The sequence below is a fragment of the Schistocerca piceifrons genome, chromosome 10 (assembly GCF_021461385.2).
Source record: "Schistocerca piceifrons isolate TAMUIC-IGC-003096 chromosome 10, iqSchPice1.1, whole genome shotgun sequence".
Lineage (NCBI taxonomy): Eukaryota > Metazoa > Arthropoda > Insecta > Orthoptera > Acrididae > Schistocerca > Schistocerca piceifrons.
Window position 1 is genome coordinate 32,479,495 of NC_060147.1, and position 25,182 is coordinate 32,504,676.

Consider the following 25,182-nt stretch of genomic DNA (forward strand, 5'->3'; position numbering starts at 1 on the left):
CATAAAGATCAAGCAGACACAGCAATCCCAGCAAAATATCGCCCCATAACATACCTACATTGTGTTAGCTGTCCGATGTCTTTTCTCAGTTTTTCTATTCTGATCTGTAGCCTGTGTTGCCATGCTGGTTTTGTGGGTTTCTTCTGTGTGTTGGTTGGTTCTGATCTCTGCCTAGTGTGTATATTTAGTGTAGTGAGTGCTCCTATATAAACCAGTATTTGTAACTCTTCCATAGTTGCATTTTCATTTATTTTGTTGTGTATGATTGTTCCGATAGTTGTTATTGTTGTATCGACTTGTGGGTTATTTGGTGGTCTGTGCAAGAATGGTCTAATGTCTGTATTTGTGTCTTTGTATTCTATATATGACAGCTGAAATTTTTCTTCTATATCTAACATGTGTATCACTTTGTGTTCTATTTGTGCTTGTTCTGGTGGCTGTCTTAAGATTTCGTTTTCTTCTGATTGTTTAATTGATGCGTGTTGTTCTTTGTTTGTTTGCTCTGGGATGTTTGAGTCCATTACTGTATTTTCTTCTTCTTCTGATTGCACATTATTTTGTTCCACTATTTGTTGTACTTGTTGTTTGATGTTTTCTAATGCTGACTGGGGTATCCTGTTATTTTTGATTATTACACGGATCTGATCAGCTAGTCATTGTTCTGTTAAAAATTTTAATTCTGGGTATCTGGTAATAAATGTTGTGTATACTTGTGATCTGTATCCAGTTGTGTTGGTTCCTAGGTTTGTTGCTTGGTAATAATAGAACTTGAGGTGTCGATTAACTTCATCTGACCATCTCATCCTCTGTCTCTGTTTTCCTTCCAGGATGGTTGCAGGAAGCATATCCTGCAAAACACCTATATTTGGATCTAAATCATTTTCCAGTTGGCTAGCAGTGTCGTTACCATTGTGGGCGGGCATAGGGTTCAAGCGTCGTCCCCGACCATGACGGCGCTTGTCCAAGGCTTCTTTAGTTCTGTCCTGAACCAACTAATCACACTAAAAGGAGGGTTAGCCCAATTAGTGGTTTGTTCTGTTCGTCACCTTTTACGACTGGCAGAACATACCGGAGGCCTATTCTTTTCCGGGGCCTCCACAAGGTTTATTGTTATTATTATTATTATTATTGTTATCATTCTTGTTGTGCTAGCAGCAGTCACAGCAGCCATGGTGGGGAATACTGCCACTACTAACTTTATTATTTGTTGATGGCCCTGCATTTTGCGGAAAGGTTGCACTTGTATCACGTTAAACGATTCTCCTCAACCATCGTTGGTCCCATTCTTGAAGGATCTTTTCCGTCCACAGCGATGTCGGAGATTTGATGATTTAGCCGATTCCTGATATTCACGTTCATTCGTGAAATGGTCCTAAGGGAAAATCCCCACATCTTCGCTACCTCGGAGATGCTGTGTTTTATCGGTCGTGCGCCTACGACGAAACCGCGTTCATACTCACTTAAATCTTGATAACCAGCCATTGTAGCAGCAGTAGGCGATCTAACAACTGCGCCAGACACTTGTTATCCTTATCGTTGTATATAAAATTTTCGTGTCTCAGTGTTAGTTGCCATACTACTCCGAAATGGCTCTATCGATTCTGATCAAATTTTACATGTATATTCGGTAGATCTGAGAATCGGTCGTAATCTGTTTTTCATACCCCTAAGTGATAAGAGTGGTCCACCCCAAAAATGTTTTTCTTATTTTTTTGACAGAACTTTTTATTTTTATTTTTTTATGATGTGGCATTAAAAAATACACACAACCCTAAATTTTCACCCTTCTACCACCAACCGCTATTTTTAATAGCGATTTTAGTAATTTAATAATTTTCAACCCCACTCGACAACTGATCAATTATCACTTGATCAGTTATCCCTGGTAGGTGTCTACCGGTGACAGTCTTTCACTATTCGATAGATAGGTAATTGAAGAAAACGTACCAAAAGCAACAACTCGAGTATCCCTCGTCGAATCGACGTAACTAGACTGCGAAGTTTAACTAGGTTGCACACGTCATTTGCCAAACCGACATTTAGGCCTAGCGCACACGCATGGATTTTCATCGTACGATCAACAAAGAAGTGGAACAAAGAAGTTCCTATGCTCTCCTTTGTTTCGTCTAAATGAATTTAATCGTACAATATTTTTACGTACGATAAAAATCGATGCGTGTGCGCTTGGTCTTATTCATAATGCTGGCGAACACGTTTCGACACGAAATTGCCGCCATGTTTGTATGCTCATGGACGAGCTGTGTATCGGCTGCAATTGTTAAACCGCAGCATCTATCGTAGAAACGCTACAACTAATAGTGGCCGACACTGCCGGACTTCCCCTTAAGCCTTTTCTCACTCCCTACACAGATTTCGGCCAATATTATTGTTTGTGTCGCGAGCTCCCGCCAACAACGGCTATTGTGTTACACGTATACATTGTGTTACACTTATACATTGTTCTTAAAGACTAGAGATAATTTATATGGCAAAACAACGTTTGCCGGGTCAGCTATAACATGTAAAGATTTTCAGAGGTGGATCGAGGTTCGCCGGGTATAGCATTATACAGGGTGTTACAAAAAGGTACGCCCAAACTTTCAGGAAACATTCCTCACACACAAATAAACGCTTAATTTCTATGTTAGAGCTCATTTTAGTTTCGTCAGTATGTTCTGTACTTCCTCGATTCACCGCCAGTTGGCGCAATTGAAGGAAGGTAATGTTGACTACGGTGCTTGTGTTGACATGCGACTCATTGCTCTACAGTACTAGCATCAAGCACATCAGTACGTAGCATCAACAGGTTAGTGTTCATCACGAACTTGGTTTAGCAGTCAGTGCAATGTTTACAAATGCGGAGTTGGCAGAATCCCAATTGATGTATGGATTAGCACGGGGCAATAGCCCTGGCGCGGTACGTTTGTATCGAGACAGATTTCCAGAACGAAGGTGTCCCGACAGGAAGACGTTCGAAACAATTGATCGGCATCTTAGGGAGCACGGAACATTCCAGCCTATGACTCGCGATTGGGGAAGACCTAGAACGACGAGGACACCTGCAATGGACGAGGCAATTCTTCGTGTAGTTGACGATAACCCTAATGTCAGCGTCAGAGAAGTTGCTGCTGTACAAGGTAACGTTGACCACGTCACTGTATGGAGAGTGCTACGGGAGAACCAGTTGTTTCCGTACCATGTACAGCGCGTGCAGGCACTATCAGCAGCTGATTGGCCTCCACGGGTACACTTCTGCGAATGGTTCATCCGACAATGTGTCAATCCTCATTTCAGTGCAAATGTTCTCTTTACGGATGAGGCTTCATTCCAACGTGATCAAATTCTTAATTTTCACAATCAACACGTGTGGGCTGACGAGAATCCACGCGCAATTGTGCAATCACGTCATCAACACAGATTTTCTGTGAACGTTTGGGCAGGCATTGTTGGTGATGTCTCGATTGGGCCCCATGTTCTTCCACCTACGCTCAATGGAACATGTTGTCATGATTTCATACGGGATACTCTGCCTGTGCTGCTAGAACATGTGCCTTTACAAGTACGACACAACATGTGGTTCATGCACAATGGAGCTCCTGCACATTTCAGTCGAAGTGTTCGTATGCTTCTCAACAACAGATTCGGTGACCGATGGGTTGGTAGAGGCGGACCAATTCCGTGGCCTCCACGCTCTCCTGACCTGAACCCTCTTGGCTTTCATTTAGGGGGGCATTTGAAAGCTCTTGTCTACGCAACACCGGTATCAAATGTAGAGACTCTTCGTGCTCGTATTGTGGACGGCTGTGATACAATACGCCATTCTCCAGGGCTGCATCAGCGCATCAGGGATTCCATGCGACGGACGGTGGATGCATGTATCCTCGCTAACGGGGGACATTTTGAACATTTCCTGTAACAAAGTGTTTGAAGTCACGCTTGTACGTTCTGTTGCTGTGTGTTTCCATTCCATGATTAATGTGATTTGAAGAGAAGTAATAAAATGAGCTCTAACATGGAAAGTAAGCGTTTCCGGACACATGTCCACATAACATATTTTCTTTCTTTGTGTGTGAGGAATGTTTCCTGAAAGTTTGGCCGTACCTTTTTGTAACACCCTGTATAGTTGTTGCCGACCGCAGCGCTGTATTCTAACTGTTTGTATATATCTGTATTTAAATATGCATGCCTACACCAATTTTTTTGCGCTTCATTATAAGTAAATAACAACAAAAATAAATAAAAGGTACGCCCTGCGGAATAGCTAACTACGTCCTCTGTGGCAGGTACCTGGCGGCTACCAAGTTTGAACCGACGTACGCACGGAGGGCGTTCCCCTGCTTTGACGAGCCAGCACTGAAGGCCAGCTTCAAACTGAAGGTGATAGTGCCGCCGGGGTTCGAAGCCATAAGCGCTACGGATGCCACCGTCTCCGAATCCAGGTAAGTAGACCAGAGTCTCTGCTAGTGAATGCTTCTCAACACACGGTGTTCGTTTTAGTTTGAAACAACCGAACATCACGAGAAATGCGCGCCATGTGAAAAGAAAAAATGTGCACATGAAAAATTAATACATTCTAAGACATAAAAAAGCTGCTCCCCACGAAGGAATTGTCTGAACTGGACGGAAAGAGTTAGATGTGATGTACATGTACAAAACAATCTTCTTCTTCTTCTTCGCGGATGGATCACTTAGGACCACGCGTAATCAACATTTGTTGGCCTTCCTTTTCGCCCAGTATTCCTTCATAAGCAACGAATGGGCTAGCTTTCGTTGCGTAGATCACGTATGTCGGTTAGTTTTTCTCTCTTCTTCCTCAAAAGCCCATTGAAAGGGTACATTACCGCCCGACATTGAAAATAGGTACAACATTCTTCGTTATTCTTGTCAGAACAACATATTTTTTGTAATAATAACTCAATTTCACTTAATACACCGAAGCCGGATACCAGTGTAGGAAAGAATGACAACTTATTTATTTAATTGATCACATGTGGACTCCCACAAAATATATCCCTACATCGAATTTGGTGAGATCTGTGTAATGAATGAATGAATGTATGGTCGTCTGCTAACCGCAGATAGTGAATGTGCAATATATGATCATCTTTGAGACGGTCCTTTGGTCACCTTTGATGGAACCAAAGAGATGAAATTTACCTGAGCTTTGAGCGCCTGAAATGTGGCTGGCCAATACGCTAGCAAGGTGCTCCCCCACCTCGGCGGAGGTGCGAGAGGACCTGAAGAACGGCCATGTTTCAGCACTCTGGCGCTGGATCTTGTGTTACTAAGACCTGTCTTAGGCGTGCTCCGTAAAGACAAAAGAGAGGAGAGATGGTATGCATGTGAAATGCTTAAGAGTAGTTTGGAATAATAATTTCTCTATTTCAGGAACTTTTGTGGGGAGAATTAAATGTCAGGCAGGTAATATTAAGCAGATCGTAGTAATCTTCGGAAGTGACCAACGGTCACAATGAAACCACGGGTAGCAATAAGTTGAAATACTTCCGAGTGCTTAAGTTAAGCTCAATTACTGGTGTGTGTACTATAAGTTGGAAATATTTAAGAAATGGCGCGTGCAGGACTTGAAATTAGAGACGAGCACTTCCACGTGGTGAGTACTGTGTGAGTCTCAATCTGTGTATGAGACAAAGGATAAAGAGAAGTACTCGTCCAAGGTATCAGTTGAGGACTCGCGGGTGTGACGAATATGTTCTTAATATTACATTGCGTGTTATGTTTCCGTGTGACGCTTGATTCAAACTATAATACTCTGAGAGAGAAGCAAGGTGAGTCGGCCGTCTATCCAGCAACGCCACATGGCTTGCATTGCACAGGAAGGCGTGCATATATCCTCCAGAGTTCATAGTAGGAAAGAAAAGTTACGAAGTGGGGCAGTGTCGTGTGAAACTGGGATGAATACCAATTGAAGTGGGAAAGCTGAAAGTGACGTGATTCTAACGTTGTGACTATTCTTTGTGATGTGTTCCATGTTGCTAGTGTGATGTATTTCATGTAATTTAAGTATGTGTGGTTTGCATGGGAGAGTAGCAAGATAGGTTGAGAGGTAGTGGGTTATGCATGTTCGTTTTGAACCGCTCGGTATGGAGGAAGTTTTCGTGGTGATGGGTGTGAGAGTCGAAGTGTGAGATATAATAAAAGACCGACCATCCTATCCAGGAAGTGCACTCTAGTGTTAGATAATTACGAGACCATAAAATAGAGAATCACTAATGTAAAGCCATGCCCACTGGGCGGAGTTTCTCATGTGTAATTGTTATATAAAATGTAATGGTGTGTTTAGGTTATCTTTGAATCATAATAGAATTTATCGGAATAAATTAGATAGTGAAAAGAAAAAGATTGGTGGCGTTGTTCTTCGAATAGTATGTTGTCATGATATCCAGAATTTATAATGAGTGCGCCATTCATATTCAGTGCGGTGGCCACGTGTTGATCAAAGCCGTTGGGTAAGAAAGAAAATGTGGTATTGCCAGTGCGTAGTGAACAATCAGAGTTGTGTAAATTACTAATAGTCAGATGAGCGTTATCCGTTTCCGTTGCGTAATATTCAAACAGGAGAATAATTTGTAGCTTAATTGTGAGTACTAGAGCTCATGTTACTCGATGAATAAGAATAAGTCCACACTCTTGGCAGACCACTCATCTTGCAGGCCTGACTGCTTGATGCCACAGTATGAGCGAGGCATGTGGGTGCCTCTCAACATGTGTTTGTGATTTTTTTTTAAATTTTTGTCATGTAGATTTGGAGACCCTAATTCTCTCATGTCTTTTTCCGTCTGTTTGTACCAGTTGGGTCTTGTAGTTTTGTTTTTTAAAAATGTATGGATTTTGTGCGTTAACCTGTTTGAGTCTATTCTTTCTAAATTCCCCATGAATCAGGTTCTTCTCATGCGCATTGCGTCTGTTATTTTGGAGATATTTTTATATATTTCTGCATTTTCCTCGTTATTTTACGTTCTTTCACTTCTAATTCCCCTTTTAGTGTTCTGTGTTGAAGGTTTAGTGTCTCAGATGCGTAGAGAGCTTAGGGTTTAATTTCTGTTGTGTCCTATTTTGCAGTTCCACGAGGGACGCTTTTTGTTGTAAATTGAAACGCTGTCTCCATTTCCTGGACTCTTGATCTGACAGATTTCTTTTCATAACAATTCTCTGCAATCCATTCACCCAAATATTTAAATTCTTTTACTCGAGAGCTGTAGTTATTACCAATTTTGAGATCAGAAGGTGCATCTTTGATGTCAGTCATAAATTTTGTGTTTTCAAATGAAATTTCTAATCCTATTTTTGCTGCCTGCTCTTGTAATAATTCTAGTTGTTTCTGTGCATTGGTAATGTCTTGGGCGATCAGTGCCATGTCGTCAGCAAATGCTAAACAGTATAATTCTATGCCCTTACGTTTTGGTAACAATCTGTGTGCTGGTGCACCTGCTTTTCTCCATTCTCGAACAACTTTTTCAAGAGCGCAATTGAAGAGCACTGGGGACAGTCCATCCCCTTGTCGTACTCCTGTGTCTATTTCAAATTCTGTGCTCAATTCTCCCATAAATTTTACTTTGGATTTGGTCTCCGTGAGTGTTTCTTTTATGATGTTTGTTGTCTTTTGATCTAGTCCAAATTCTGCTAACACTTCAAAAAGGGATTCTCGGTCTATACTGTCATATGCTTTTTTAAAGTCGACAAACGTAGTGACATAACTTTTGTTTGAAGTACTATGCAAATATTTCATCGAGTTTTTCAAGTTATGGATTTGTTCAACGCATGATCGACCTTTTCTGAATCCACCTTGGTATTCGCCTAGTTCTGAATCCAGCTGAGGTTCTGCTCGGTTTAGTAGGGCTTTAGGTAGAATTTAGTATGTTATTGACAATAAAGAGATTCCACAATAGTTGTTGGGGTCTGCTTTACTTCTTTTTTTGTATAGAGGATGTATGATTCCTGTTTTCTAAACTGTGGGAATATTTTCAGTTTTCCAGATTTCATCCATAATTTGTTTGATTTTTTAAAATAAGATTTTCTCCTGCATTTTGCATAATTCTGCGATGATTTGCTCTTCTCCTGATGCTTTGTTATTTTTCAGTGACTGAATTATCTCTTTAATCTCCTGTAAACTTGGTGGCTTTGAGTCTGGGTTTCGTTGTGTATGACGGAACAAACTAAGGATAACAATTTCGGAAAAATTGTATGATTTAGTCAAGAGAGAGACCTACACAAATTTATCAACTCAGTAACGCGTATGTCCACATCTGGCTCTTACGCAAGCAGTTATATGGCCTGGTCTTCTTTTGGCAGAGCTGTTGCATGCCCTGAAGGATATCGTGCCAAATTCTGTTTAATTGACGCGTTGTATCGTCAAAATCCCGAACTAATTGAAGGACAATGCCCAGACGTTCTAGACTGGGGAGGGACCCGATGTCTTTGCTGGCCAAAAGAGGACTTGGCAAGCGCGCAGACAGGCAGCAGACACGCTCACCGCGTGCGGGCGGCCATTATATTGCCGGAATGTAAGCCCAGAATTGCTTGCTATGAAGGGCAATAAAAGGGGCATGGAATACCGTCGATGTGCCACTGTGCTGTAAGGGGGTCGTGGATTTCTACCAACCGGGTCCTGCTACGAAAACAATGAGCAGCTCAAACCATCACTCCTGACTGAAACATCCTGGCAGATTAAAACTGTTTGCCAGACCGAGACTCGAACTCGGGACCTTTGCCTTTCGCGGGCAAGTGCTCTATCAACTGAACTACCCAAGCGCGACTCACGCTCCGTCCTCACAGCTTTACTTCTGCCAGTACCTCGTCTCGTACCTTCCAAACTTTACAGAAGCTCTCCTGCGAAGCATGCAGGACTAGCACTCCTGGAAGAACGGATATTGCGGAGACATGGCTTAGCCACAGCCTGGGGGATGTTTCCAGAATGAGATTTTCACTCTGCAGCGGAGTGTACGCTAATTTGAAACTTCCTGGAAGATTAAAACTGTGTGCTGGACCGCGATTCGAACTCGGGACCTTTGCCTTTCCCGGCCAAGTGCTCTACCAACTGAGCTACCCAAGCACGACTCACGCCCGGTACTCACTGCTTTACTTCTGCCAGTACCTCGTCTCCTACCTTCCAAACTTCACAGAAGCTCTCCTGCGAACCTTGCAGAACTAGCACTCCTGGAAGGAAGCTTGCACACTTCGCTGCAGAGTGAAAATCTCATTCTGATCACTACTGATTGTATGTGGCGGGCGAGTCAGGTTGCTATCACACTGCTTGGCTCTGAGCACTATGGCACTTAACATCTGAGGCCATCAGTCGCCTAGAACTCAGAACTACTTAAACCTAACTAACCTATGGACATCACACACATCCATGCCCGAGGCAGGATTCGAACCTGCGACCGTAGCGGTCACGCGGTTCCAGACTGAAGTGCCTAGAACCGCTCGGCCACACCGATAACACTGCTGTCCAGGGCTCTCGAAGCGTCTTCGGCTAGGAATCTCGTCGATGGGAGTAAAACTGTCATCAGCAATAAATTCCGCTTCGAATTGACCACCAATGACCAACTAAGAAGCGTCTGGAGATGCCCCAAACAGTGGTAGTATACCAAGTTGTCGCATTCCATCCCGCCCCCAACCGAGAGTGATGGACTGGGCTGCAATTTCTTTTTCGTTGCAGGACTCCTTTGGTTGTCATTCGCAGCTCCCCTGCAGTATAGCGCTTGTTGTTGTGGTCTTGAATCCAGAGCCTGGTTTGATGCATCTCTCCATGCTACTCTATCCTGTGCAAGCTTCTTCATCTCCCAGTACCTACTGCAATCTACATCCTTGTGAATCTGTTTAGTGTATTCATCTCTTGGTCTCCCTCTACGATTTTTACCCTCCACGCTGCCCTCCAATACTACATTTGTGATCCTTTGATCTCTCAGAACATGTCCTACCAACCGATCCGTTCTTCTAGTCAAGTTGTGCCACAAATTTCTCTTCTTCCCAATTCTATTCAGTACCTCCTCATTAGTTATGTGATCTACCCATCTAATCTTCAGCATTCTTCTGCAGCACCACATTTCGAAATCTTCTGTTCTCTTTTTGTTTAAACTATTTATCGTCCATGTTTCACATCCATACATGGACACACTCCATACAAATACTTTCAGAAAAGACTTCCTGACACTTAAATCTATACTCGACGTTAACAAATTTCTCTTCTTCAGAAACGCTTTCCTTGCCATTGCCAGTCTACATTTTATATCCTCTCTACTTCGACCATCATCAGTTATTTTGCTCCCCAAATAGCAGAACTCATTTACTACTTTAAGCGTCTCATTTCCTCAGCATCAACCGATTTAATTCGACTACATTCCATTATCCTCATTTTGCTTTTGTTGATGTTCATCTTACATCCTCCTTTCAGCTGCTTTGCCACGTCCTTTGCTGTCTCCGACAGAATTACAATGTCATAGGCAAACCTCAAAGTTTTTATTTCTTCTCGATGGATTTTAATTCCAACTCCACTTTTTTCTTTTGTTTCCTTTACTGCCTGCTCAGTACATAAATTGAATAAAAACGGGGAGAGGCTACAACCCTGTCTCACTCCCTTCCCAACCACTGCTTCCCTTTCATGCCCCTCGACTCTTATAAGTGCCATCTGGTTTCTGTACAAATTGTAAATAGCCTTTCGCTCCCTTCAGAATTTGAAAGAGAGTATTCCAATCAACATTTTCAAAAGTTTTCTCTAAGTCTACAAATGCTAGAAACGTAGGTTTGCCTTTCCTTAATCTATCTTCCAAGATAAGTCGTAGGGTCAGTATTGCCTCACGTGTTCCAACATTTCTAGGGTATCCAAACTGATCTCCCCCGAGGTCGGTTTCTACCAGTTCTTCCATTCCTATGTAAAGAATTCGTGTTAGTACGAGGCGTGTTTTTTAAGTAAGTACCATTTTGAAATTAAAAAAAGACGTGCTAAGATATCTCAATAATTTTATATTTACATGAAAGCCTGTACCTTAATCTACGCACTGACGTCATTACAGTCTGATTCTTCCTTGTTTACGTTGTGTACTGAGTGTTTAAGATGCCTCCGATAATCGTGAGTCCCACCGACTGTGAAGTACGGGCTGTTGTAAGATTTCTTAGCGCTAAAGGCCTAAAAGCGATCAATATTCATCGTGAGATCTGTGCAGTTTACGGAGAGAACATTATGAGTGATGGAATGGTAAGAAAGTGGGTGAGAGCATTTAAAGATGGCCGCACAAATGTGCACGAGGAACAACGGAGTGGGCGTCCTTCGGTCGTTAATGAAAGTTTGGTGCAGGAAGTGGACAATAAGGTGAGAGAAAACAGACGCTTTACGGTTTCCTCCGTGCGGGATGACTTTCCTAATGTTTCTCGTAGTGTTTTGTGTGGCAGTGTGACCGAGCACTTGAATTACCGAAAATTATGCGCACGTTGGGTACCGAAAATGTTGGCGGATGTGCACAGAACCAAGCTATAGACAGTGCATTGACTTTGCTTGAGCAGTACCACAACGACGGTGATGATTTCTTAAGCCAAATTGTTACGGGCGATGAAACATGGGTGGCCTACGTCACGCCAGAACCAAAGCAACAGTCCACGGAAGTTGAGCAAGGGCATCGTTTTGCTGGAAGACAATGCCCGTCCGCATGTGGCGAATCAGACCAAACATCTCGTCACATCTTTTCGATGGGAAACTCTAGATCATCCTCCGTACAGCCCCGATCTTGCGCCCAGTGACTACCATCTGTTCCTGCAGTTGAAGAAACACCTGGGCGGTCACCGTCTTCGAGACGATGACGAAGTCAAAACAGTGGTGATGCAGTGGTTAACGAGTCAGGCGGCAGACTTCAATGAGGAGGGTATTGAAAAGGTGTTACAACGTTATGACAAGTGCCTCAATATTCACGGAAATCATGTAGAAAAGTAGATTATGGTACCGGCATTCATGTAAAAATAAAATTATTCAGATATCTTAGCACGTATTTTTTTAATTTCAAAACGGTACCTACTTAAAAAAACACGCCTCGTATTTCGCAGCCGTGGCTTATTAAACTGATAGTATAGCGGTATGTCGACTATATTCTACGCCCAGTTTTATTGTCCTTCATGGCAAGCAACCCTGGGCTTACATTTCAACAAGATAATGCCCGCCCGCAGAGTTCCTACTGCTCGTCTTCGTGCTTCCCAAACCCCACCTTGGCCAGCAAGCTCGCCGGATCTCTCCCCAACTGAGAACGTTTGGACCAATATGGGCTGGCCCTCCAGCTAGCTCGTGATATTGACGATCTAAAACGCCAATCGGACACAATTTGCACAATATGCCTCAGGAGGACATCCAAGAACTGTGTCAATCAATGCCAACCCAAATACCTTCTTGCGTGAGGTCCGGAGGTAGACCAACGCGTTACTGACTTGCCCAATTTGTGAAGTTATTTCTCTTGAATACGTCATCTAATTTTTCTGAAATTGTAGCCATTTGCTTGTTTGTACATGTACATCACATCTACCAATTTTCGTCCCATTCGGGTGCTGGCCGAAGTGGCTGTGCAGTTCTAGGCGCTGCAGTCTGGAACCGCGAGACCGCTACGGTCGCAGATTCGAATCCTGCCTCGAGCATGGGTGTATGTGATCTCCTTAGGTTGGTTAGGTTTAACTAGTTCTAAGTTCTAGGGGACTAATGACCTCAGGAGTTGAGTCCCATAGTGCTCAGAGTCATTTTGAACCCATTCGGGTAATTACTTCGTCGTGCGTCTTTTTTTTATTTTGAGTGAATTATGCTATGCGGGAAATGGGCTTCCGTGGGATCTAACGTAACAATCGAAGACACATGACGTCTGTAGACTATGTGAAGTTTAAATTAGACTACACCAAAGATTTTTCGAAATGTATTCTCTGAGTTGCGAATTCTTTTAGTAGCAGCTGTACTGCGTATAGCTATACTACCCAACAGTGACGTACGAAAATTTGTGTCCGGCTGGGACTCGAACCCGGATTCCCCACTTGCCTTACCACTTACGCTATTCGAACACGCTCACCGGACCGACCCAACCTTCCATATGTCACGCTGTCTATACGCTTATGTCACAGTCTAATCTGTTCACCCCTTAGTGCTAGCAAAAAATGGAAATGAGCGTATGGCATCGTTGGCCATGAGGCCGCTATTCGTGGGAGATCGGCCGCCAAGTGCAAGTCTTACTTCATTCGATGCCACATTGGGCAACTCGCGCGCCGCGGTGAGGATGAAATGATGATGAAGACAATACAACACCCAGTCCAACCCAGCCGGGAATCGAACCTGGGCCCGCTTGCATAGGAGGCAAGTACGTTACCACCCAGCTAAACAGGCGTACCACTGCTCGCAATTTTACTTGTATTCTCGCACCAGGAACAGTGAAACTATAAGGTATCATGACTTTGTTATTATTATCGCCTTTTGCCCTTCCTTAGGCTTCTAATACATATTTTACTTGACGAAGCCTACAGCCGAGTGCGAGTAGCAGTCCGGTGCAACTTTTGATACGCCACCAATGGGCAGTGGAGCTACACTCAGTACAGAAGATGCTGAAAGAATGCGCAATTCTGAGAATATATTTCGTAAAATATTTCGACGGCTGTAGGATCGTCAGGTGACTGCTCGTGACGAAGAATGGCAAGCTGTAACCTAAGTTAAGGAAGGGGTGTGACAAGTTATGCCAACTAGTTGACTCATCGGCTTACTCGGAAGCTAGGTCACCGGAGGTGGAAGAAGTGCGGAAGAAGTACGAAACTGCACTGCCCATAAAAAGCATATGTTGACCTCAAAAAATAACAACATTACAAATCAGCAAAAGGTTTCCGAAACCATATGTGTAGAGTGTGGTGATGTATGACAGTGAGTCCTCAACTCTGCGAGCTGAGGAGTGGAATAGAGAATTTTGTTGAAATGTGGTTTTACAAGCACATGCTGAAACGGAAATGGACTGATAAGATGACGAGTGACGACGTCCTTAAGAGTGGGAAAGAAGAGGAATTTACGGAACGCTATTGTGGAAAGAAGAGTTTATTGGTTATCTATTCCGACATGGACTACTACAAACAATAATACAAGGATGTGTCTGTATCTATATCTATCTAATTATTCTGAAATTTAGAGTGCCACTTTCAGACTATTTCTCTATGCTTTCATTCTCAAGTAGGTTGGTTGGTTGGTGGTTGATTAGTTTGGGAAGGGGACCAAACAGGGAGGTCATCGGTCCCATGATCTAGGATGGTAGAAATCAAGGGAGGAAAACATAACAGCACAATTCAGACAATGAGAAGGGAAAACACGCAAACAAAAGGGAAAAGGGACGTCATGGCAGCAGAAAAAGAAAGAACATGACGGGGTGGGTGGAAATGGGGAGAGCGGGGGTGCCCCAGAAACACTACGTGTGTGTGTGTGGGGGGGGGGGGGGGGCAATAGCACCGCCACCGACGTGCACTGCACCATAACAATACAAATGGGACAACACCAGGGGAAGGAGACAAAAGAAAAGGGGAAACAAAACAGCACAATAGACCAGGCAAAGCGTAGGGAAATGGAGGTGGGAACCTGTCCAGTGTAGAGGGAAGGCCTACATAATGAACGCCAACACTGAGGGACTCCAGTTCCAGAGGAAAATTCAAGGATTTATACCTGGGAAGAAAACTGAGAGCACACATGATCATACGAGGGTCATCTATTAACACCTAAGACAAGAAAGGTGGGAGGACATATTTAGTGTGAAGGGCCAAAAGGCAGGAGCAGTCCAGCAAAATATGGGTCATTGTGAGCAGAGCCCCACAACTACAAAGGCAGTGGGCGGCTCATTGTGGAGTAAAAAAAACCACAGGTCAACCTACTGTGGCCAGTACGAAGATGGGAGAAGACGGCAGATTCCCCCTGGGAGAGGCAGAGGGAAGAAGGCCACATGATGGGAGTCTCCTTGACTTGTCCGATGTTGCGAAGTTTATTAAATGGGGGGGGGGGGGGAGGGGGATGGGGGGCCCACGACTGAGCAAAACGGGATTTGATGTAAAGCTGCAAATCCACCACTAGAGGGGGTCACATATAATTGTGGGTAGGTCCCCCCCCCCCCCCCAGCTAGACGGCCAGCAAGTTCATTACCCAGGATACCTATGTGGCCAGGAACCGAAATGGAGTCGACCAAACAAGCATCTTCACCAAGATCAGCGAGAAGGTCGTGGATGGCAGAGACTGAGGGATGGCAGTAAAGAAACTACTGATAACCTGAAGACCACTCTGAGTCTGTACATAACAAAACTATGTGAGGGAAGTCCGTTTAATAAAAAGGCAGATGGCTCAATAGGTGGCCATCGATTCTGCAGTGAACAGCTCACATGTGGCAGGCAAGGTGGTGTTCTGTGCCAACAGAAGACATGAAGGCATATCCCACGTGATCAGCGGATCTAGACCCATTCATGTAAATAACAATGGCGTCCTGAAACTCCCATAAGAGTTTTCAGAACAAGCAATGGAGGCTTTCGGACTCTGGAAGAGATCCGTCCCAGTCAATGGCTGAGGAACTAACCGAAGCCAGGGTGGTCGGGAGAGAACTTGGAAAAGAGGACTAGGAGGTGAGATGAAAGTCAGGTGTAGAGGAGGAGGCAGAGCCAAACATGTAAACCTGATGAAGGGTGGTAGCGGGCGGATGACAGTCCGAAGCTGCAAAAGGAATAGAATAGGAGGGCTCAGCAGTTGATGAGCAGATAGCGATGGCACTGGAAACCAATCCCAACTCCTTTATCGTTTCCTCGACACATTATTGGAAATTTTTGGTAAGTTCCTATGGGACCAAACTGCTGAGGCCATTGGTCCCTATGTTTACACACTACTTGATCTAACAAACTAACACGCTAAGGACAACACACACATACCCATGCCTGAGGGAGGACTCGAACCTCCGACGGGGGAAGCCTCACGAACCGTCGCAAGGCGCCTGAGACCGCGCCCCTACCCCGCGCCGCCCTCGACACATTAACCCATACTTTGTGATGTCACAAAACGAGCTGCCCATCTTTGGACTTTTTTGACGTCCTCTGTCAATCCTATCTCGTAAGGATCCCACACCGTGGAGAAACACACCACAAGAGCATGGGTAAGCTCAGTGTAGGCAGTCTCTTTAGTAGACATGTTGCACCTTCCAAGTTCTCTTCCAAAAATACGCGGTTTCTGGTTTACCTGCCTCACAAAATTTACTACATGATCGCTCCAATTTAAGCTATGTAAATCTAATAGCTATGTACGCGCTCATATTTACATGAACTGATTTTCCGTGCAATCGAAATGCAACGGAACTGTTGTACTCCTGTGGAGGATGTTATGGTACTTGAATTACGTAACCATTATGGTACCTCACCTGAACTTCTCGATACCAGTAATATTCTACTGTATTTCTGTTAACTACTTAACATATTTCTGAGACAACATTCGGATTTGATTTCACTTTTGATACATCGATATGTTTATATTGCAATGATATTATTCTTATGTGTGTTCTTTCTTTTATCACTATGATCTTTGACGTACTTGAAACTCTGATTTTTTGGGCGCGTAAGCGATTGTTAGTTAGTTGTTGAGTTGTTCGAGAGTCTGACCTTGAGAAAATCAAGTCTTGGACGTCAGGTTGGAAAGACGCATAACGTAGTCCGCTTATAAAATGTGAACTTTAACAGTGACTGTGAGAAAGATGTTTTCAAGTATGTTTTGTATTGTGATGTTTTGTGTTTACGTGATATTGCAATTAAAAGGAAGTCTAACTTAAATTCGGAGTGCTGATTGCTTTTTTTACATCACCATTGTCCAATTAAAGTGTAATCTTCAAGAATGGTTTGTGAAGCGCATCTACAAAATATAGCACGATAAAACCTAGGCCTCTTTGCATCCGAGTTTGGAATCATAACCACCCAGATTTTCGACGATTGAGCCATGATCTTACAACGAGACCAGCGTGGGAAACACAAAAAGATGAGTGGCTAGTTTTTTGATTATTACATGAAATGACTTTATTAACTGTGCTCTAATGACACCTGCCACATAATATAACTTTGTTGTTGCCCGAAAATGCAATATTTAGCAGCGTGAGCAACACCACAATCGTTATTAAAATTTTGACCTTTGTTGAGGTAGGGTTGTTAGAAGGACTTCCCACTTTTTATTGTTCAGGGCCAATTTCCACTTTTCGCAGTATCGAGACATCTTCACTCAATCATTTTACATTCCGTTCTCGCCTTGTTATGACTTTACTAGGTGTTAAATAACGCCACCATCTGCTGACAATCTAAGAGGCCCAAGTTCCAGTAGATGCGGTCAGTTGCTATGAACTGTAACCTTTCTCACAGAAAATCACGCATCTAGTCACACCCTAGGGACAGAACTCTTTAGATACACAACTTGATTACAAGGTTATAAAGTTACTGCATTACTTAAATGTTCATTTATATATCGAAGTCAAAATTTTCACAAAGTTGAACTATTCTTCTTCTAATTGTCTCAGCGTTTTTGTAATTTAATAAGTTTGATACAATATATTAGGAGACAAATGCTACTTGTCTTGCTATAGCTGTATCATTGTCTAGGGTGTCTTTGTTTCTGTTCAGGTTTTCCAGTTAATAGGTCCAAGGTGTTGCAATAACACGTCGCTGGTATTTGTCACTTCTTATCACCATATCAATTTATTTTTACATTCTTGACATTTTCCACTACACCACTTGTTAAGCAAATACATTGTGCAACATTTCTACACAAGAAAAATAATGTAATTTCTCAGATTATCGCAGGGACCAATCTCAATGGTTCAGGGTGCGATTTGTGCTTTTACCAGTGGGGGGGGGGGGGGGGGGGGGGTGGGGGATGTCTTAGGGGGTTAGCAGAATTATATATGTTACTAGCTTGGACCGTGGCGTTACGCATGGTTAAACAGCTATTTATAAATAGATATTAATGCCGAAACTCACTATTCACGCGTAAGCACTATCAGAAAAGCCATCCCTTGTTATATCTTTAAAAGTACATTATAGGTAAAGCTTATTTACAAAATCATCTACATACAGGTATACGAGGGGAATTCAAAAAGTGGAGGCACATTTGTGAAAACTGTACTTATTCTGAAGATAGAAAACTGAAACATATTAATAGTATTAATAGTAAGACTTATTAAAAACTTTCAGCGTTCGGCTCCATAAATTTAAATTATATGTAAAGTTTTACTCCAGTGCGTGGGAAATAAACATCCCATGTTGGGATACATAAACTAAAACCAGAGGAGGGGATGGTCTGATGCAGAGGGAGGGGGGAAATCCCCCCCTTCCCCCCCCCCCCACCCCCCCTCCTGCAAATCGCACACTGCAATGGTTGTTAAAACCACTCTACCGCGCTTGGTGCCAAAAAAACTTTGTACATTACAAGTCAAGTTTCTAATACGATCTAAAACAGGCGGTAGTCAATTTAGTATAAATTAGGCTACCTCAACTGCAACTACTTTTCAGGTATAACTTACATAATGTTTCCAGGAAATTAATGTTTACGGTAAGATTTATGCACTTAGTAGAAAATAACGAAGATTGGAAATTCTCACACTGAAAAATAGCAGCTTCCTGTAATTTTACACGGTCGACTGTACTCTCGATGTCAAAAATCAGAAAAATCTTAAATGAAATACTTCTTGGTCCATTTAAATTGAGGACTGTGATTACTAATTTTCGTGGGTCCAAATCGATGTTGCGAAATGGATCTAAATGAAATATTACCAGCGATGTAGTGTTTTATATGCAAAAGTATCTTCAAATATGGAATACGCATAATTTAAGTACGGAATTATCTCAGGTTAGGCCATAATTTATACAGAATGAAACATTTCAACTGACATACAAAAGTTCGGATGAGGAAGGTTCATTACAAGACGCTTATAAGGAACGAAGTTGGAGGACAAAAATTGGATAAAGATTGTGAATAAAATGCATAGTTCATACTACAAAAGATTTTGACTGCAATTCTTAAACAGAAAGGAAGGCCGGAGGAAACACCAAGCCCTGACTGCTACCAAAAAATTCTTGGATTGGGCACTAAGAGGGGACTAGGATTTTGATGAGTAGTGTATATGTACTATTTTGATGCTGTTCATGGTTCAAAATATGAGTGGAATAGCTAGGTTTAATATTAACACTTCTCTGCCAACTATCCAGCATCTGACCCATACCTGGTTCATGGCTTATATGTCTACAGCACACACGAAAACCACACGGAGTACCAGTTCGGCGAGATGCCCAAGATGTCCACGTACCTCGTGTCCTGGGTGGTGTTCGAACCCACGACCTACTCTGTGATCTCGCTGTCGCCCGCCGCTGCCGGAACGAACTTTGAGCCACTCGGCATCGCCTCCACCACAGACCTGCGAAGCGAGAGGACCCTGCCCTACAGGGTGGGTCGGGCTGCGCTAAGGTACGTATGTGTTCATACTTTCGTTTCTTTGTGTCCAGAAGTTTTCAGTACTAAACTGGGCTACATCCAGTGCTTCCCTGCCACAGATCACAGAGCATTCTCTTACTAGGGGAGAATTGTTCTGAAGACGTTCCAAATCTTGACATTCTCCACAGTCGCCTCTGTCGTCATATTCATCTTCAAGTCCCCACTCGATCACGTTTACCTTCACTAGTGCTACGCCATATTGGTGTTCTTGAGGCTCTTCCAAATTTTCTATCCCAGATTCTCGCCACTGGGAAACTTTAGTGGAGGGTAATCGTTTGGAGGCCCGGTAAGTTCTTTGTTCAAGAATCTCATGCGGATGTTCGAGTCTTTAAGGTCTCCAAACCAGGAGTGGCGTTCATCGAAAGCACATTTAAGCTTCTCTCTCTCTCTCTCTCTCTCTTTCTCTCTCTTTCTCTCTCTCTCCCTCTCTCCCTCTCCTTCCCTCCCTCATTCCCCATACTCCACGTCCAACTTTCTCAGTATCTTGCTTCTCGCTGCGACTTTATGAACAGTCTTCCTTGCATGAGCTTTGTATATCAGTCACTGGCCCAGTATGATACCTACGTACACTACTGGCCACGAAGATGACGTGCTACGGACGCGAAATTTTACCGACAGGAAGAAGATGCTGTGATGTGCAAATGATTAGCTCTTCAGAGAATTCACACAAGGTTGGCGCCGGAGGCGACACCTACAACGTGCTGACATGAGGAAAGTTTCCAACCGATTTCTCATACACAAACAACAGTTGACCGGCGTTGTCTGGTGAAACGTTGTTGTGATGCCTCGTGTAAGGAGGAGAAATGCGTACCATCGCGTTTTCGACTTTGATAGAGGTCGGATTGAAGCCTATCGCGATTGCGGTTTATCGTACAGCGACATTGCTGCTCGCGTTGGTCGAGATCCGATGACTGTTAGCAGAATTTGGGATCGGTGGGTTCAGGAGGGTAATACGGATCGCCGTGCTGGATCCCAACGGCCTCGTATCACTAGCAGTCGAGATGACAGGCATCTTATCCGCATGGCTGTAACGGATCGTGCAGCCACGTCTCGATCTCTGAGTCAACAGATGGGGACGTTTGCAAGACAACAACCATCTGCACGAACAGTTCGACGACGTTTGCAGCAGCACGGACAATCAGCTCGGAGACCGTGGCTGCGGTTACCCTTGACGCTGCATCACAGACAGAAGCGCCTGCGATGCTGTTCTCAACGACGAACCTGGGTGCACGAATGGCAAAACGTCATTTTTTCGGATGAATCCAGGTTCTGTTTACAGCATCGTGATGGTCGCATCCGTGTTTGGCGACATCGCGGTGAACGCAAAGTGTGTACCCCTCATCGCCATACTGGAGCATCGCCCGGCGTGATGGTATGGGGTGCCATTGGTTACACGTCCCGGTCACCTCTTGTTCGCATTGACGGCACTTTGAACAGTGGACGTTACATTTGAGATATGTTACGACCCGTGGCTCTACCCTTCATTCGATCCCTGCGAAACCCTACATTTCAGCACGAAAATGCACGACTGCATGTTGCAGGTCCTGTACGGGCCTTTCTGGATACAGAAAATGTTCAACTGCTGCCCTGGCCAGCACATTCTCCAGATCTCTCACCAATTGGAAACGTCTGGTCAATGGTGGCCGAGCAACTGGCTCATCACAATACGCCAGTCACTACTCTTGATGAACTGTGGTATCGTGTTGAAGCTGCATGGGCAGCTGTACCTGTACACGCCATCCAAGCTCTGTTTGACTCAATGTCCAGGCGTATGAAGGCCGTTATTACGGCCAGAGGTAGTTCTTGGTACTGATTTCTCAGGATCTATGCACCCAAATCGCGTGAAAATGTAATCACAGGTCAGTTCTAGTATAATATACTTGTCTAATGAATACCCGTTTATCATCCGCATTTCTTCTTGGTGTAGCAATTTCAATGGCAAGTAGTGTACCAAATTTTATAAATTCAGCTTCAAATTTGGTTAACGCAACTAAATATTTTCTTAAAGACTTTCATCTCCTACTGCACACCCTTAGGGGTTGAATTTGTAGAAACACTGAAACAAGCTTTTGTTTATTTCTAACCTATAAGTAAAGTGTCAATTGCTATAGATGCAACCTTAAAAATCCTTTAGTAATTATTTAAAAAAAATTCACACCCTATTTTACTCCCCTTAGTGTTTGAATTTCCAAAAATACCGAAACACGTATTTTTTATTTTCTGACTGAGAAACCAAATACCAGTTTTCCCAGGTCTAGCTCCAAAATTGCCTTATTAGCGACATATCTCAAACAGTACGTTGTGTCTCTCTATTTTGTCTATATGATATGATATGATTTTGTCTAAGAGGCGATGACGTATGAATTGTTCCCTAGCTCGCCGTGCAGTTATATGGACTTCATTTCCTTGTTGCAGAATTCTTTTTCTCTACTCGTTTGGGACACAACTTGACATAATTACCGACACGCCCTTTCCTCTTCTGTGACATTATTATGGAAGTACACACTTTTAACACTAACTTCACAACAGAACGCGCAGTTGCGGTAATACGTAATACGAGGTGACATTGCCTCCCATCTCCTAACTGCCTCGCTGACTGACAGCTCACGACAGACAGTCTGTGAGGTCCGCCTGGGCTCAACAACCTCAACAAGACCAGCTCATCTCAGAGATATACCCATCTTATTCAAAGACTACTCGTTCTTACTCCGTGACCGCACGGTTTTCTACGGCGACCTCACGCTCAAGTTGAATACTGCTTCAGATTATTTAATTATGCACTGAAGAGGCAAAGAAACTGGTTCACCTGCCTAATATCGTGTAGGGCCCCCGCGAGCACGCAGAAATCCCGCAACCGACGAGGACTGGACTCGACTAATGTCTGATGTACTGCTGGGGGGAACTGACATCATGAATCCTGCAGGGCTTCTGAACAGCATGTTTTTTTTTTTTTTTCGAACAGCATGTTGCAAAGCATCCCAGATGTGCTCAATAATGTTCATGTCTGGGAAGTCTGGTGGCCAACGGAAGTGTTTAAGCTCAGAAGAGTGTTCGCGGAGCCACTCTGTAGCAGTTCTGGACATGTGGGGTGACGCATTGTCCTGCTGGAATAGCCCAGGTCCGTCGGAATGCACAATGGACATGAATGGATGCAGATGATCACACAGGACGCTTACTTACGTGTCACCTGTCAGAGTCGTATCTAGACGAATCAGTGGTCCCATATCACACCAACTGCACACGTCCCATACCATTACACAGCCTCCATCAGCTTGAACAGTCCCCAGCTGACATGCAGTGTCCACGGATTCGTGAGGTTATCTCCATACTCGTACACGTCCATTCGCTCGATACAATTTGAAACGAGACTCGTCCGACGAGGCAACATGTTTCCAGTCATCAATAGTCCAATGTCAGTGTTGACGGGTCCAGGTGAGGCATAAAGCTTTGTGTCGTGCAGTCATCAAGGAGTTCACAAGTGGGCCTTCAGCTCCAAAAGCCAATATCGGTTAAGTTTCGTTGAATGGTTCGCATGCTGACAGTGGTTGATGGCCCGGCATAGAAATCTGCAGCAATTTGCGGAAGGGTTACGTTCTCCATCTACATCTACATCCATACTCCGCAAGCCACCTGACGGTGTGTGGCGGAGGGTACCCTGAGTACCTCTATCGGTTCTCCCTTCTATTCCAGTCTCGTATTGTTCGTGGAAAGAAGGATTGTCGGTGTGCTTCTGTGTGGGCTCTTATCTCTCCGATTTTATCCTCATGGTCTCTTCGCGAGATATACGTAGGAGGGAGCAATATACTGCTTGACTCTTCGGAGAAGGTATGTTCTCGAAACTTTAACAAAAGCCCGTACCGAGCTACTGAGCGTCTCTCCTGCAGAGTCTTCCACTGGAGTTTATCTATCATCTCCGTAACGCTTTCGCGATTATTAAATGATCCTGTAACGAAGCGCGCTGCTCTCCGTTGGATCTTCTCTATCTCTTCTATCAATCCTATGTGGTACGGATCCCACACTGTTGAGCAGTATTCAAGCAGTGGGCGAACAAGCGTACTGTCACCTACTTCCTTTGTTTTCGGATTGCATTTCCTTAGGATTCTTCCAATGAATCTGTCTGGCTTCCGCTTTACCGACGATCAACTTTATATGATCATTCCATTTTAAATCACTCCTAATGCGTACTCCCAGATAATTTATGGAATTAACTGCTTCCAGTTGCTGACCTGCTATTTTGTAGTTAAATGATAAGGGAACTATCTTTCTATGTATTCGTAGCACATTACACTTGTCTACATTGAGACTCAATTGCCACTCCCTGCACCATGCGTCTATTCGCTGCAGATCCTCCTGCATTTCAGTACAATTTTCCATTGTTACAACCTCTCGATACACCACAGCAACATCTGCAAAAATCCTCAGTGAACCCCCGACGCCATCCACAAGGTCATTTATGTATATTGTGAATAGCAACGGTCCTATGACACTCTCCTGCAGCACACCTGAAATCACTCTTACTTCGGAAGACTTATCTGCATTGACAATGACATGCTGCGTTCTGTTATCTAGGAACTCTTCAATCCAATCACACAATTGGTCTGATAGTCCATACGCTCTTACTTTGTTCATTAAACGACTGTGGGGAACTGTATCGAACGCTTTGCGGAAGTCAAGAAACACGGCATCTACCTGTGAACCCGTGTCTATGGCTCTCTGAGACGTTGAACGATTCTCTTCAGTCGTCGTTGGTCCCGTTCTTGCAGGGTCTTTCTCCGGCCGCAGCGATGTCGCATTTTTGATGTTTTACCAGATTACTGATATTCACAGTACAGTCGTGAAATTCTAGTAAGGTAAAATCCCTACTTCATCGCTGCCTCGGATATGCTGTGTCCCATCGCTCGTGCGCGACTGTAGCACCACGTTCATACTCACTTAAATCTCGATAACCTGCCGTTGTAGCAGCAGTAGGCGATCTAACAACTGCAGCAGACACTATTTGTCGTATATAGCCGCTGCCGATCGCAGCCCGATATTCTGCCTATTTACATATCCCTGTATTTGAATATGCATGCCTATAGTAATTTCTTTGGCGCTTCAGTGCATTTCACAGAGAAAACAAAAGTAATTAAAGCAAGAATTACGTAGATAATTAGACCTTTAGGTCCAGACAATTATTTCTCATCATCGTGACGTAAAGTCCCACTTTAATGATCATATTATAAAGATTTCACCAAGCTGCTTTGTCTAAATGAAACTCAGTTATCTCAAAACGAACACAGAGCTTCACTAGTGAAACCGAGTGGCGGAGAGGATCGTCGCTTTGGCAGCATAGCTACTTGGCGAATGTCGCACTGTTAATATTGCACACTTTTCCTAACCTTTGGCAAAAGGAATGAAATTTTCGCCTGTAAATTGTCAGACTTTTTTCTGCAGTCGACATTTTCGTACACACCGGTAAGTCACCTATGTTCCCTACTTATTTCCGGCAAGAAACCTTCTCACTGCGGATTACCAAGAATTATACACTACTGGCCATTAAAATTGCTACACCAAGAAGGAAGGCAGATGATGAACGGATATTCATTAGACAAATATATTATACTAGAACCGACATGTGATTACATTTTCAAGCAATTTGGGCGCATAGATTCTGGGAAATCAGCACCCAGAACAACCACCTCTGG

General features: G+C 43.7%; 1 protein-coding gene across 1 annotated transcript in view; it reads left to right on the plus strand.

Annotated features, from left to right (window-relative positions):
• LOC124718659 (aminopeptidase N-like) overlaps positions 1 to 25,182 on the plus strand; it is a 180,877-nt gene that overhangs the window by 31,817 nt on the left and 123,878 nt on the right. The window contains exons 3-4 of the mRNA XM_047244286.1: positions 4,284 to 4,439; positions 19,256 to 19,471. Coding sequence (XP_047100242.1) covers positions 4,284 to 4,439; positions 19,256 to 19,471 — 372 coding nt within the window. The remainder of the gene's footprint in view (positions 1 to 4,283; positions 4,440 to 19,255; positions 19,472 to 25,182) is intronic.